General features: G+C 46.4%; 1 protein-coding gene across 2 annotated transcripts in view; it reads left to right on the forward strand.

Annotated features, from left to right (window-relative positions):
- ARHGAP31 (Rho GTPase activating protein 31) overlaps window positions 1-14286 on the forward strand; it is a 100293-nt gene extending 86007 nt beyond the window's left edge. Inside the window, exons 9-12 of one of the 2 annotated variants that reach the window (XM_033129178.1) lie at window positions 3422-3484; window positions 5348-5923; window positions 6641-6921; window positions 10613-14286. In XM_033129178.1, coding sequence (XP_032985069.1) covers window positions 3422-3484; window positions 5348-5923; window positions 6641-6921; window positions 10613-13030 — 3338 coding nt within the window. In that variant the 3' untranslated portion in view covers window positions 13031-14286. The remainder of the gene's footprint in view (window positions 1-3421; window positions 3485-5347; window positions 5924-6640; window positions 6922-10612) is intronic. The other variant, XM_033129187.1, reaches the window with a different exon arrangement.
- The last annotated feature ends 762 nt before the right edge of the window (window positions 14287-15048 follow it).

Below are 15048 nucleotides of genomic sequence, written 5' to 3' on the forward strand. Positions count from 1 at the left end.
GCAGATGTAGGGAGGGCTTTGGGGTGGCTCCGTCTCCTTCTCCATGTTTTCCTCAGCCGGGCCTCCCCCTGCGCATCGGCTTCATTCCCACACTGGCTTCCTTTGCTGTAGTAGTAGTTCTAGGCTTCACCTTGGACTATCACTATGTGCAGAAGGAGAAAGAACATCATTTATGGTACCTTGTTCCTAAGAGCAGGCACCCTTTTTCCCAGAAGCCCCTATTACACCCCTCCCTCTCCCACATCTCAGTTGTCTTCCCTGAGTCACATGGATCAATCCCGATGGCCAAGGGAGTGCCCTGTGCTGAATGGTGTGGCCTGTATTCCTGAACCAATCACTAGCATGAGGAAGGGGCTTACAGTCAGATGCACCCAAGAAGTACAAGGCCTCTGTGAGAAGGGGGGAAGGAAATGGATCCTGGGTAGGTGTCCACTATATGCATTATATAGGAAAATGTGTCTTGCACAAAATGGAAAGATAGCCCAGGTGAAAAGGGCAAGTTGCCACAGGTAGATCAGATACAAATCAGAAATTAGGATTCTCAGAGGAGAATCTGAGGGGAGGAGTACCTGGCAAGAAACTCCTGATCTAATAAGAGATTTGCTTAAGCACATCAAAGAGAATTTCAGTTACGGAATCAGTGATAACGATGAGAAAGAAGTAACAAAAAGTCAAAAACGACAGAACAAGACAATCAAGCAAAAAGAAAACAAATGATTTGGCCTTGATCTTGACTTAGGAAGATATCCACCCCCTGTGTGGTTTTCAGAAGGAAGAAGTCCAAGGTCCTGGATCAAATGGTGGTAAACTCCCAGAGTACACAGCCTGTCTCCGGCCAGGGCTGCTTCTCAGCCTGGCTCGCCCAGAGTGGGTCACACCCACAGCAGCTTTGCTTCAGGAGGTCTATGCTGAAGTCAAAGTACTGGTCTTTTTATAAAGCTCCGCAGGTTATTCTGATATGCAGCCAGGGTTGAAAACTGCTGGTCTAATATCTCATGAGCAAATTAATCAGAGATAGATCAGCAAACTGGTTGAATTTTGATGGGATGCAGGGGTGAAATTAAAGAACCTTCAGTGTCAATAGAAATGGCTGTCTGTGACCTTGACTATTGCCCGAGTGGCCGCTTTTCACCAGAAGAATGTTGCTGGAACCTTAGAAACGAAAGACTGGGGTGTGGCGGGGGGAGCTTATGGTCCTAATCCACCAGCGTGGTCTCTGTAAGTGGCACAGGGACTCACTATTTGTTGGAATATGCATGTGAGAAAAAGTGAATCAGTGGATTGATGTATTTGACTAATTTTTAAATCTTTTAAAAAAATTTCATAACTAAGGAAATTGTAAAAAATTGACTCACCACTGTAGCATTGGGGATTTTCGGGGGAGGGGGGAGCTGCAGGTGAAGGGGTGTTTATCCATATTTAGAAAATAGAACTAAAATAAGAACTGAAGGACAAAACACACTAAATGAAGATGCATGAATTCTGGGGTCTCCCAGACACTGGTGCATTGAAATTTGTATATTATCAAACAGATTCCAAGAAACCCTCCAAAGTGAACTCCTTTGAGCGGGAAAATCCCAAAACCATAGGGATAGTCTAAGAGAGGGGACTCAAGGACCCAAAGACTGCCAGAAAACTGGCGGATGCATCTCCCTGAGACCAAGGTCTCAGACAGAAAAATATAATCTAAATATAGTCATGGGCCAAGGAGCCCCGAGTGGTTAGTTACTATCCAGAAAAGGGGCCAGGGAATCCTTGGGGACTGTTCCCAAAAGCAGCTGCTGTGATCACCAAGGCCACGTGGAGCTGCACCATGAAAAAGAGTCCAACAACGGAAGGTGAACACCGATGGCGCTGTAGAACTGTCGCTCACCCTCCATGACACTCAGCGTCACGTGGTCGCTGCCCCAGAAAGCTGACATTGGAAACCCAGAGGAATTCCAGCAGTCCTAGAAAACGAAGGGAAGAGCTTGTTTTAGAATACATGAATGGAAAGGATGCTGGCCAGGCAGTTAGGAGAATAAATCAGTTTATAAACTTGTAGAAATAGCAGATCTTCATAGAATAAGAATTCGGGCTTAACTATTGCATGGAAGGAGGTTGAAGGCAATCTTGCCATCCCCAAGGGTTTGAGTAAAGATGGCTGCGTCCTCCCACAGCACAGTGGGCCCCAGGCAGAGAGAAGCCCGAAGCCAGGGAGGCCAAGGGACCAATTCAGAGCCTCTCAGAAGGAGCAGGAGGAATAGGGGGGAACTTTAAAAGAGGGACAAAATAGCCCCATGTGGGTTAAGGCCAACTCGGACTGCTTCTGGAATCATCTCCTGCGTTTCCCTTTGTTGCTGAGCCCTGGTCTATCCTGAATAACAACTATAATAATACTCATAGTTAGCTTTTTATTGAGTGTTTACCCTATCCTAGGTTAGTACAACTTACTTATTTTATATGCATTACTTAATTTAATCCGCACAACAGCTCATGTTTTACTCATTTTATACATGTGAGAAAACTAAAGTTTAGGAAAAGTTAGCTGCCTATCCAAGATCACACGGCCCAAATGTGGTAGAGTTCAGATTCAAAGCCAGATCTGTCTGAATCTAGTTACCTTAAAGCCACAAGTGCTGGGGCTCCCACTTAGCTTCCAAACTGCCCTCTTGCCCCTCCCAGCAAACTTGACCCAGAAGGAACTACCTTCCAGCTAATTCAGCTCTGTGGAAAGAGATGGTATTTATGAAAGTGCCTAATCCTGTGTCCGGGATAATTTTTTACTTATTTAAGCCATACTCTTCCAAAAAACCTGCTTAGGTGGCTTATAGAGATGCATAGAGTCCATCCGGCACATAGTGTATGCTCAAAAAAGGTTTGTTTGTTTGATATCTGCTCCAGAGTGAGGTTGGTGGGTGAGATCCTTGGGGAAATGGCCAGTCTGCAGACCTCCAGGAGCAGAGCTACACATGGGAGAGAGGTGACTCCATTTCCCCTGGTCCCTCTCAAATTCCTGGGTGCTGAGAGAGAATGGCTGCAGCCAAGAATCCTGCTCTCCAGCCTGCCAAATAGTAGGATTGCCTGGAGTCTCATGGATTCTACCCTATGGATGAATTCTTTGAATCTTTTTTGTATAATAAAGTTGGTTTCAGGACTCCTCATTTGCCAACAGCTAGTATTTGACAAAATTGTAATTTACCTACAAAATGTTAATAAAACTTTGATCTACAGATGCCCTGTTTTTATCAGGTCAGTCCATTAAGAAAGTAGGAATATCTAGGGTGGGGTGGAGGAATGTTTCCCAAAGGGGAAAACTATAAATACTTGAAAAACTTTCCTAAAGAAAATTTTCTTGTGTACTGACAGCATGACCTATTGTTTTGAATGCTTCCTCTTACTATGCATGTTCAACAGGGATATTTTTTTCTTTTGTCTTTAGTGGAAAAAGCTACTATCCGACCAGCTAAAAGCATGGACTCGCTGTGCTCAGTGCCTGTGGAAGGTGAGATTTTACAGTTGTATTTGGAACTGGGGATTACAGCTGGGAGACTGGAGGTCCCACACCAGACTTGCCTTCATAAGCCTGCTCATCCCCTGTCATAATCATGTACAATCCCCCAGTCCCAAATCCCTCTCTCACCCTTCCTGAACTCAAGGGGTTCACATAGCCCTTGCATTAGCCTCCACTACTCCGGGGCGAGGCTTAGAGGGACATCCTCTTTCTCCAGCCTTCCTCTAACCACACATGGAGACAACAACTATTTTACGTTCACACCTGAACCAGGTAAAAGGGCAACACCTGAAAACCAAGGCAGAAGAGGCATAAAGAAGAGTTAAGCCCTGGTTTATAGCTCAGATTTTGTGCCTAGATGCTTATGTGTCTTGAATTTGCATGTTTCTATAGGTATTAGCTTCATCATACTTGTCAAGTCACAATTTTGAGTTGGTAGATTCATTCATTTATTCATTCATTCATTCATTCATTCATTCATTCATTCATCAATAAACATTGATAGGCACCAGCCTGGCATGTAGCTGGTTATCCCTTGTAGTAGCTGTGCGTACAGTTGCATGCAAGGTACCACCTATCACTGAAGCAACACCTCACCGCGTTGGTTCTTAATAGCTGTAGCCTTCAGGGCTGACTGGCCTATAACTCACTTTCTGCTAAGCAGCCCACAGCACTGCTACAAGTTACAAGGGACAGCAGCAGACTAAACTCCCCATATTTAGCCCACCTTTCCAACCCCTTTAATACAAAACATTTTGCTCTTTGATAAATGAAGCAACTGAAATAATACAGAAAATCTTTAGAACAACTTTTAAAGATAATTCTAAACTTGTAAAATACTCCATGAACTCTTTTTAAGCTGACTCAATACTTTTAGCAGTTTCTCGCCTTTATAGTCATCTATTTGCTTTAGTTTTGAAACCTCTTGAGGCAGGTCTTGCCCAGTTTTACAGAATTTAATATTTCAAAATCTGGGTTACCACTTCCATGGGTGTTGGGCAGGTTATCTAACCTCTGGAGTCTCAAGTTTCCTCATGTGTTAAAGGAGATAATTATACTTTCCTTACAGAGTGGTCATGGGAATTTTAAGCCTAATGTTACATAAGATGTCTCGCAGAGCACTTAGTATCTAGTTGGGAATGATTTTCCAGATCCCGGACAACTCACTTGTCATCTCCCAGTTTATTAATGTCCCATACAGATTTTTCTCTTCTGTGCCTTCACTTCTAAGTCAGTCAAGAGGAACTCGCTCCTCACAACTGGGCTTTCTAAGAGAGTTAATTTCCATTTCTAGCTTTATCCTCTGAATCAGCAGGAAGAAGCCTGGGAAAAGGGAAAAAGGTCTAGCCAGAACAGAATTTGTTTGCTTGCCTGGAAATCAAACCCGTGTTTGAGTCTATCTGCCAGAGGAGGCTTAACACAATAAGTTTTAAAGTAAAATAAGATTCTGTTATTTTGCCCTTTTTGTCTTCTTCACTTTGAGCAAACATCATCTCCCATCTGTCTTTATTTTTTCATGATCTACATTTAATGCTTGGTGGATGACTGCTGTTTTCAATCTTAGCAGTGGCCTTCTTTTGGAAATTGCTCTACCTGGAAAGTTTAAAACAGGTACATATGACCCAACAGCAAAAAGTCCTATCCGGGGACATCGTGACAAAATTCTGTGCACATGAGAAGATGCTTCCTCCTGTCACCTAAATGTTACCTACCTGTCATTAGGGCAGCTGTGCCCTTATTAGAATGCTATGCCTTTCCAGGATTCAAATGTTGCGTGCCTTCCCTTACTGGAAGGCTGTGCAGTTGTGTATGTGCCCAGGCTGCTGACTCTGTGCTTGTTTGCTTTTTCGTTAGGGAAAGAAACCAAAGGAAATTTCAACCGAACAGTCACCACCGGTGGCTTTTTCATTCCAGCAGCGAAAATGCAGGCGACCAGCACTGGCAGCTCCTGTGACCTCAGCAAGCAGGAGGGCGAGTGGGGCCAGGAGGGGATGCTGGCAGGAGCTGAGGGGGGCTTCCCCATGAGCAGTGACCGCAGCCAGCTGCAGGGCGCTCGGGCCCGGCCCCCTCCCGAGCAGCTGAAGGTGTTCCGGCCCATGGAAGATCCTGAGAGCGAGCAAACAGCCCCGAACATGCTCGGCATGTTCTACACCTCGAACGACAGCGCCAGCAAATCTGTGTTCACCAGCGGCCTCTTCCAGGTGGAGCCCTCGCCGCGACACCAGCGCAAGGCCCTGAACATCTCCGAGCCGTTTGCCGTGTCCGTACCGCTCCGCGTGTCCGCTGTCATCAGCGCCAACAGCACCCCGTGCAGAACACCCCCAAAGGAGCTGCAGTCTCTCTCCAGCCTGGAAGAGTTTTCTTTCCAGGGCTCAGACAGTGGAGGGTGGCCTGAAGAAGAGAAGCCACCGGGAGCTGAGACTTCTACAGGTAAAGCAGACAGGAGAGGCCGCTGTCTTGCCATTGCAAGAGATTGAAAACCAGACCTGAACTTGCTGAAACATTGCAAGACCATGTAGTGAAGTGGTGAAGATTGTGGGCTCTGAGCCAGACTGCCGGTCAAGAAGCTGTCAATCATAATCATAATCCGTCTTTGTAGCCTGGTGTAAATGACAGATTTCTGTGACCTTAGGCAACAGGCTTGACTTCTCGGGGTCTGAATTTACTTATGTCTGAAGTGAAGGATGGGGGTAAGCAGGGTTTCCCAACTCGGCGCTATTGACATTTGGGGTGGGGCAATTCTTTAGGGTGGGGGACTTTCCTATACTTTGTAGGATATTTAGCAACATTCCTGGCTTCTGCCCACTAGATGCCAGGCACCACTCTACTCACGCACTTGTGACAACCGAAAACGTCTCCAGACATTGCCAAATGTCCCCTGGGGAAGGAAGGAGCAAAATGGTCTCCAGTTGAGAACCACTGGACTAGAAGATCTTCAGGGTCCCTCCCACTCTGGTAGTCAGTTACTCTGGGATCTGAGGACAGGACATTACGGGGAGGAAAAGGTAAAGAATGCGAGGGAGCAGTGAGCTGGGAGAATTCCCTCCGTCCAGGTGAAGCAGGACTAGTCCAGGACAGTGACTGTGCTGGGAATGGCCTCGCTTAAAATGACGTCTCCTTCAGTCATACCTCTCATTCTCATTGCAGCTTCTGCACCTAAGAAGATGTCTCTCGAGGATGCCAAGCCAGGACCGGAAGCAGTGAGGACAGTGGAATGCAACAAAGGCCTTTCCCTGGAGCCAGGAGCCCAACTGGAGGAAAAGCAAACCTCGGAAATTTCCCTGAGCAATCAACATTCAAGTGAATTGGAGAAGAGGCCGGATGCAGAGAAGGTGGTGGAGGAGGGTCGAGAGGCTGGCCAGATGGAGTCCAGTGGTCTGCAGGAGAGTCCCAGGGCCAGAGCTGAAGCAGTGCTTCTCCCTGAGATGGTAAGGTGCATCCACTGTCCGGTCCAGCCAGTAGGGTCCTCTCTTTCCCAAGGGCTCTTGGTATAGCTTAAATCAATATTTTTTTTTTTTAAGACCCAGTTTCTGCCAACATGATTTTAGGAGACAACTTTCTAATCAGGTCTGAGATTTTTTTCCCCCCAGAGGTCCTATAATGATGGGAAGTAACCATCCAGCTCAGATTCCCTAGGACAGACTCAATTCTAAATATTTCTGACCTGAAGTCACCTTAAACATGTCCTTAGAATATGATGACATTCAACCCTGGAAGTAGGACAAAATCTGCTTATTATATCCTGGTCCCAAATATGATGACCATTCAAAGAGCCAGCTCTCTTTTTACAGACATCCTAGATGGATAGTTGTCTGTGTTTGTTTGTAAAATCTTCTGTAAGGTTTCCAGAATCCATTCCTGCCTCTTGTGGCTTCTAGAGAAGTTAAAATATGATGCCAGAGTTTACCTCTCCCACTTCTTAGAGATGGAATTTTCCAAAGTTTTTCAGGATGTCCTTGCATAAGGTGAAGGTGTGGGAGGTTTTCCAGAGACATCCATGGAGGAGTCCTGCATTTGGGAGGCAGCTCTGTGACCCGGAGGAGTGTGCCGGAAGAGGAAAGGAAACTCTTTCCTTTTCACTTATTTCCAGGGACTGGGTTTCCAGGACATGCATGAAAGACCCATGTGCTGGGAGTTAGGGCCGTGCAGGGGCACCATATGGCCTTAGGAGGCTGACGAAGGGTTCCTGTAATACGTACGTGCATTTGTAGAAGAAGGATGCAGAGATTATTATAGGGATTTAATTCTAGGAGGGATCAAGCATGAGTAGCATTGCTTTAAGAAACAGATACCTATATGGAGTACAGCATAAGGAATAGAGTCAATGGAATTGTAATAGACATATACGATGTCAGAGGGGCAATAGATTGGGGGAGGGAGGTTATCACTTTGTGAGGGGTGAAGTGTCTAACTATTACATTGTTTTGTACACCTGAAACTAATAAAAGAAAAATGGGGGGGGGGGGGAGAAATAGATAGCGCTGCAAGAAGAACTAGGTTGGGTTCATGGGAACATGAAGTTATCAATTCACTCATTCATTTAAAAACATGTGTTAAACACCTGCTTTGTGCCAGGCACTCTGCTGAGCACTGGGATCACTGCAGTGTATAAGAAGCTCACCGCCATCCCTGTCATCTTGGAGCTGACAGCTTAGTAGGGGAAAGATCACCAAACACGTACCTTTCAGAGTTATATAGAAGTATGGGGTTTTGTTGGAGCGTGTCACAGGAGGACCCAACCTAGTCAGAGGGAGAAGGGGGTATGAAAGAGTCAGGGAAGTCTTCTCTGAAGAATAGATATTTACATTGAGAATTTAGCTAGAAGAAAAGGGTAGGGGGAAGAACAGAAAGGGAGACTTCCAGGCAGAAAGAGTAAGATGTGTCGTGAGTCTGAAGTGGGAAAGAGCACCAAAGATTTAAGCAATGGGAAGAAGGCTGGAGAGTGGGAGTGTGGGCCAGAGAAAGTAAGGCTCTGGGGAAAGCAAAGGCCGTGGCAGGCAGGGCAGCTTGAAAGGAATTTGGAGATTAACCTAAGGGCAGTGGAGACTTTGCTGATTTGTTTAGAATGTGATCTCCTAAAGGTCACTTTATTCTGTGAGGAGAATGGCTTGGAGAAGAGCAAGAGAAGAGGCAGGGATGTCAGCTAGGAGGCTCAGGTGTGCAGACCAGGTTAGAAAAGATGGTGGCTTGGAGTAGGGGCGGGCATTGAGGCTAGAAGTGGAAGGCTTTAAGAGCTGTTTCGAAGGTAGAGTGAACAGGACTTGGTGAAGGATTGCATAAGGAGTGATGAAGAAGAAAGAATCAAGGATACCTCCTGGGTTTCTGATGGGAGCAAAAAGATGCACTATGCTTCGGTTACTGAGGTGGCAGAGAGTGGAGTGGAGGAGAGTTTCGTAGAAGTTCATTTATTCATCTAAGTTTATTGATTTCTTATCAAGAGATCAATTAATGTAGGTACTGAGGAGAGTAAAGAGATGAGGAAATGGCTGCCCCTGCCCTGAAGGAGAGCACAATCTAGTAGGTAAAATAAAAATGTACGCAAATAAATGCAATACAGTAAAATCAGATCTTAAAAATATTCCTATCTTTTGACCAAGTAATCCAATCCTGGAGAGTTATTTGAAAGATATAACTCAAAAGAACACAATTGATTGCATTTCATTTCAACAGGCCCTAGCAGCTGCTCACAAGTATACCAGGCACCATTTGGCCTTGAGGAATCAAAGACAGATGAACACAATCGCTGACCTCTAGGAGCTTACAGCCCATTAGGAAAGATGAGACAAGCATCAAATTAACTGTAATATGAAACGGCCCGTGATCAGACCTAAGTGAGCAGTGATGTCAGATTGGCAGTAGGACAGACTTCTCAGAAAGGCCCATATCCCACAACATGGAGATGCCTCCCTAGCCTGCTTCTCCTTGGGACGGAATTAGGCTTTGAGACAAGAAATGAAAGGAACGGAACTTCAAACGAGGCCTCCCTTCATCCTTTTCATGTCTGCAGCCTGGGCTTTGTGTAGGGAAAGGGAGGAGTCAGACAAAGAGAAGCTGGACTTGAAGGGAGAAAAGGACAGTAACCAAGATGGAGGAGAAAGCATCCCATCACATTACCAGTGGTTATCTGTGGGCAGTAGAAATAAAAGACTTTGCTGTCTTTGTATTCTTCTTTCTTTTAATGTGTTAATTTTTTCCATGTGAAATATGTATTTCTTTGTTAATAATTTTAAAAAGCTATATTTATTTATTTGCCCAGCAGTTTTCAGGGCAAGAGTTAACATTTTCATCCCACTGGGAGAATTTTGTTTTGTGTGCCATCTGGTAAACCTAAGGTTAAATAAGACCAGGGATTTTGTTTGTTTTATAAGGCAACAGTACACAGGGATTAAATGCTTATGTTCTGATGTAGACACAGCTGGATTTCAATCCTGGTCTGCTGTGTGATTTAGGTACATTGTTTAATCTATTTGAACATAAGTCCCCTCATCTCTAAAGTAGAAGTAATTATAGTAGTGGGTATTTCTTAGGGTTATTGGGAAAATTAAACAAGAAAATGCAATTAAAATACAGTCGTCCCTCATTGTGGGGGGTGGGAGAGGGGAACCCATACCTACCAAACTTCAGCATGCTTAAGTCTTTTATAAATGGTGTAGTATTTGCATATAGCTAACCTACGCACATTCTCTTGTACACTTTCAATCATTTCTAGATTACTTATAATACATAATATAATGTAAATGCTATGTAAGCAGTTGTTATATGTATATTGCTTAGGCAATAATGACAGGAAAAAGAGTCTGTACATGTTCACTACAGATATCGTAGGCCTAGCTACGTAGTACCCATCAGCAACAAGGTCACATTTTTCCCCTCCGTATGTTTGATCTGGGCTTGGTTGAACGGGAGAGTGAGGAACCCCTACACGGAGGGCCCATTGTATGTTACGACACATGGTAAGCACTAAATAAATACCCAGTTGTTATCAGTGCTATATCCTTTATTTGCTGAGGTAGCTCAGCTTGGCACTGCTGCAATCCCTTCACGGTCCTGGCAGACAGTGCGGATGTCAGTACCAAGAGTCCTTGGTTCTAAAATAATCAGTTTCTTGTTGTTTTTCAGGATGAAGATGATCTGGCCAGTGCCCTGATCTGGCCTGAAATTCAACAGGAGCTGAAAATCATTGAATCTGAGGAAGAGCTCTCCACATTACCGCCACCTGCGGTAAAGATCAGCCCAACTCAGCCCATTCTTGAGTCAAGTCCAAGGCCTTTTGCTTCCCTGGAGCCTCCTGGGAGCTTGTCTTGTGGCTCCACCCCAGCTCCAATCTCCCCTCTGGAAGAGTGGACTAGAAATCCAGCCAATCAGAGCACACAGGGGGCTTCCACGGCAGCCAATAGAGAAAAGCAGGAGACAACCAGCAACCTCCATAGATCTGAGCCTGAAAAGGGCCCGCACACAGACCCCACCAGCTTGGCTCCTCTGGAAGTTGTTCCATTTGAGACAGCTTCTCCACAAGCAAAGGTGGAGGTGGGAGGCCCAGGGAATCTGTCTCCTCTGCTCCCACCTGCTCCACCTCCTCCAACTCCTCTCGAGGAGGCCCCTCGAGTCCAGCTATCAAAGGGTGGCCCTGAGAGAGAAGACTCATCCAGGAATTTGAGGACAAATCCATATATAGACCATCTGAAGTCCAAAGGCAGTCCTGGGATCCCCAGTCTTTGTCAGGGAGATGAAGCCTCTCCAGGACAAAGTGAGAAGCAAAAGTCAAAGAGTGCTGTTCCCGAAGGAAAAGGCTCTGGTTTTCCAAGCCCAACAAGGGAGGTTGAGATCTCCCCACAAGGAGAGGGGGATGTCGCCCATTCAGTACAGGAGCCCTCAGACTGTGATGAAGATGACACTGTGACAGATGTTGCCCAGCATGGCCTGGAGATGGTGGAGCCCTGGGAGGAGCCCCAGTGGGTGACAAGTCCCCTTCATTCCCCCACCCTGAAAAATGTTCAAGAGGCCCAGGTTCAGGGCCTTCAGGCCCACCGATTGGAAAAGAGACTTTCCCACAGGCCTAGCCTTCGCCAGAGCCATTCTCTAGATAGCAAAACCACGGCTAAGAGCCAGTGGACTCTTGAGGGTTCCTCTTCCAGTAGCTGTGCTAATCTTGAAGCAGAGAGGAATTCTGATCCTCTGCAGCCCCTGGCACCCAGGAGACAGGTTACTGGATGGGATGAGAAAACCCTGAGATCCTTCAGAGAGTTCTCGGGCCTGAAAGGCACAGAGCCTCTTCCCAGCGAGAAAGGACCAGGTGCTTTGCAGCCTAAACCAGCAGAAAGCAACTCTGTAAGCCTAGCTGAGGGAAAGGAACTGGGGACACACCTGGGACACTGCAACCCTCAGATTGAGCAAGGTAGTGTTCCTGGGCCAGAGAGCAGCAAGGAGAGTTCACCTAGTACACAGGACAGCACCTTGTCTGGAGAGCATCCCCCAAAGTTACAGCTGAAGAGCACTGAGTGTGGGCCCTCAAAAGGGAAAAATAGGCCTTCTTCCCTCAACTTGGACTCTGCCATTCCTATCACTGACCTCTTCCGGTTTGAGAATGTGGCCTCATTGGGTTCACCTGGAATGCAGCTCTCTGAGCCAGAAGACCCAAAGGTCACATGGATGACCTCAGCTCACTGTCAGGTAGACCCCTGGAGGGTTTACTCCCATGACCCTCAGGACCTGGACATTGTTGCTCATGCCCTGACAGGCCGCCGTAATTCAGCTCCCGTGAGTGTGTCAGCTGTGAGAACCTCTTTCATGGTCAAAATGTGTCAGGCCAGGGCAGTGCCAGTGATCCCCCCCAAGATTCAGTACACACAGATCCCACAGCCCCTGCCCTCTCAGAGCCCCGGGGAGAGTGGGGCTCAGCCTCTGGAGAGGAGCCAAGAGGAACCCATCTCAACGGGTGGGACTGCTCAGAAACCTGTCAAAGATGATTCTCTCTCCTCCTTGGAAAGCCCAAAGGAAGAGAAACCAAAGAACGACACAGGAGCCATGGATGCCACTGCGTCCCACATGTGCGAAGGACCCACCCTTTCTCCAGAACCAGGTTTAGCTAACCTGCTGTCCACCCAGGATGCAGTAGTGCAATGCAGAAAGCGCACATCAGAGACTGAACCATCTGGGGACAACCTTCTTTCTTCAAAAATAGAGCGACAATCAGGGGGTTCTAAGCCTTTCCACAGGTCAAGGCCAGGACGACCTCAGAGCCTAATCTTATTCAGTCCTCCTTTCCCCATTATGGACCATCCACCTCCTTCATCCACAGTGACAGATTCCAAGGTCCTGCTGTCCCCTATCAGAAGTCCCACCCAGACGGTGTCCCCTGGCCTTCTTTGCGGGGAGTTGGCAGAAAACACGTGGGTCACACCAGAAGGGGTTACACTTAGGAATAAAATGACCATTCCTAAGAATGGCCAGAGACTAGAGACCTCAACCAGCTGTTTTTACCAGCCCCAGCGCAGATCAGTGATTCTGGATGGAAGAAGTGGGAGGCAAATAGAATGACATCAGTTCACCTGCTGGTGTCTGAAAAAATGTCATGATTCATCTGGAAGTTATTACAGGGCCAACTTGTCATTATTGCAGACACAGGTTATCCAAGTTTGTGCTTGTTTTGGGCTCTTCTTCTCTTCCTTAGCCTTTTGGCCATTATTAACTAGTCCATTTGTCAGAAGAGAGGTCAAGGGAAGGACCAAGAGATGAAATTTAGATAAGTCTACATGAGCAGGCAGGAAATGTCAGGTGTGGGAGAGGATGAAACACTTGCCTCCAGTGAGATTTAGGGCTTGCTTGTGAGTTGCATCACTCCCCTGTTGCCATTATCTATTACTGTTGAGAGCGGGATGTGATAATGACTTTTGAAAGAAAGAAATCCTTTGTCTGTTGGAAAATGTTGCTACTGAGGTTTGAAGGCCTCTTCTTGACTTCATACATTTTAATGTTCTTTAAAGCGTGTGTTCTTTTAGACCAGTTTTCTGATGAGCTTTATTCAAGTGTACTATCCAGAATAGGAGCAAATTTGGAAAAGCAAACTAACGTACACTTAGATATCCAAGTGGGTGTATTTACCCTTGCTCTTTCCCGCGAATTCCTGCAGACCTGCCCAGGATGGCTCCATATACCAGCACAGAAAACCAGAATCCATACTCGGGAGCAAACTCGGAGACTGGCACAATCTAAGAAGACTTTCTGGCTCTGGCTTTTATTAATTTGAGACTCCAACTGCCGCTATCTTGACCTCTGATTTATAAATCCAGTAGCTGGGCAGGGTGGGTGCTAAGCCGAGGGTTACCTCAGTGAAATGTGCTGAATCTTCATTTAGATAGGTAGTAGTGAAGTGATCTGCTTTCATTCCAATATCAGAGTTCAAGAACAGGATGTCAGCATAGAGAAAAAAGCCTCACATGTAGGCAGAACTACACTCCAAAGTGAATGTGTATAAAGTGGTGGGGCATTTGCAGAAAATGCCTCTAGCTCAGCTTCCCTAGTTATAGACTAAGCTGGGACGGGAGGACAAGAGGTGAGGCGGAGCTTTGGGGGGGGGCGGGGACAGCCCTGGCAGGGCGGCCATCACCACGGCCATCACCACCGCTTGGTGCTAGCTGCCCTTCTGAAAATATTTCATTTCAGCCAGTGGATGCCTTCCTTTCTCCGTCTCTCCACTGCTCAAGAACAGATCTGAGGCACCCTTCTGTAATCCCCTCCATTCCAGGCACTCACACTGGCCTTTCTCCTGTCTATATAAAAGCAGAAGCAATAAACCAATCTGATTTTATGTCAGTTATTTAGAACTTCAAATGGTTCTTTCCTTTTCAGCTGGAGAGAGGAAGAAGAACTAATATAACCTGGTGGCAGATTTTTGGTGTTCCTCTGAAAAGGGCTTCACAGGAGCCCTTCTCAAGGCAAAACTCATCAAAGTATCAACACTCTCAAACATTCCAAGACAACTATCTTGTTTGAGAAACAGAAAAAGAGACCGATTTTTAGCCCTGTGCACCTCTTCTCAGGTTCAAGTCTGGCTGAACTCTGTCCAGAAGCTCAGTCATTGCAGAAATTTCTCTAAGGGCCAGCAGTACCTCTGGGCCGGTCTCACAACCAAGACTGGTACTGGGCTGGGGAGGGGATGATCTCACCTCCTCCAGTGAGAAACTGGAAGCTGATGCCCTACAGCAGAATGCAGACTCCCCTCCCTTCCCTGATAAAGCCTTACAAGCAGTTCTGAAATCTCATCCTATACCTTTTAAGCCAGTGTCAATGGCAGGGGTCATTGGCAGGCCCGCTGATGAGTTCTGCTTTCAGAGGCACTGAGATGAGTGAGCAAGGGGAGCGGCTAACTGGCGTTTGGTGAGTGCTTTTGCATTCTCATTAGGTGAATAAGACGTTGGACCAACAGCCAATGAGATGTCAACCCATAAGACAAGACCTAGGGTGTAGCATTTCCCCTCTTCTAGGGAAACAAGGTGAAGAAATATAGTGGTGCCAGATGAGAAAGGCCATGTTCAGGAGATTTGGAAAGCACATTC

The sequence above is a fragment of the Rhinolophus ferrumequinum genome, chromosome 2 (genome assembly GCF_004115265.2).
Source record: "Rhinolophus ferrumequinum isolate MPI-CBG mRhiFer1 chromosome 2, mRhiFer1_v1.p, whole genome shotgun sequence".
Classification (NCBI taxonomy): domain Eukaryota; kingdom Metazoa; phylum Chordata; class Mammalia; order Chiroptera; family Rhinolophidae; genus Rhinolophus; species Rhinolophus ferrumequinum.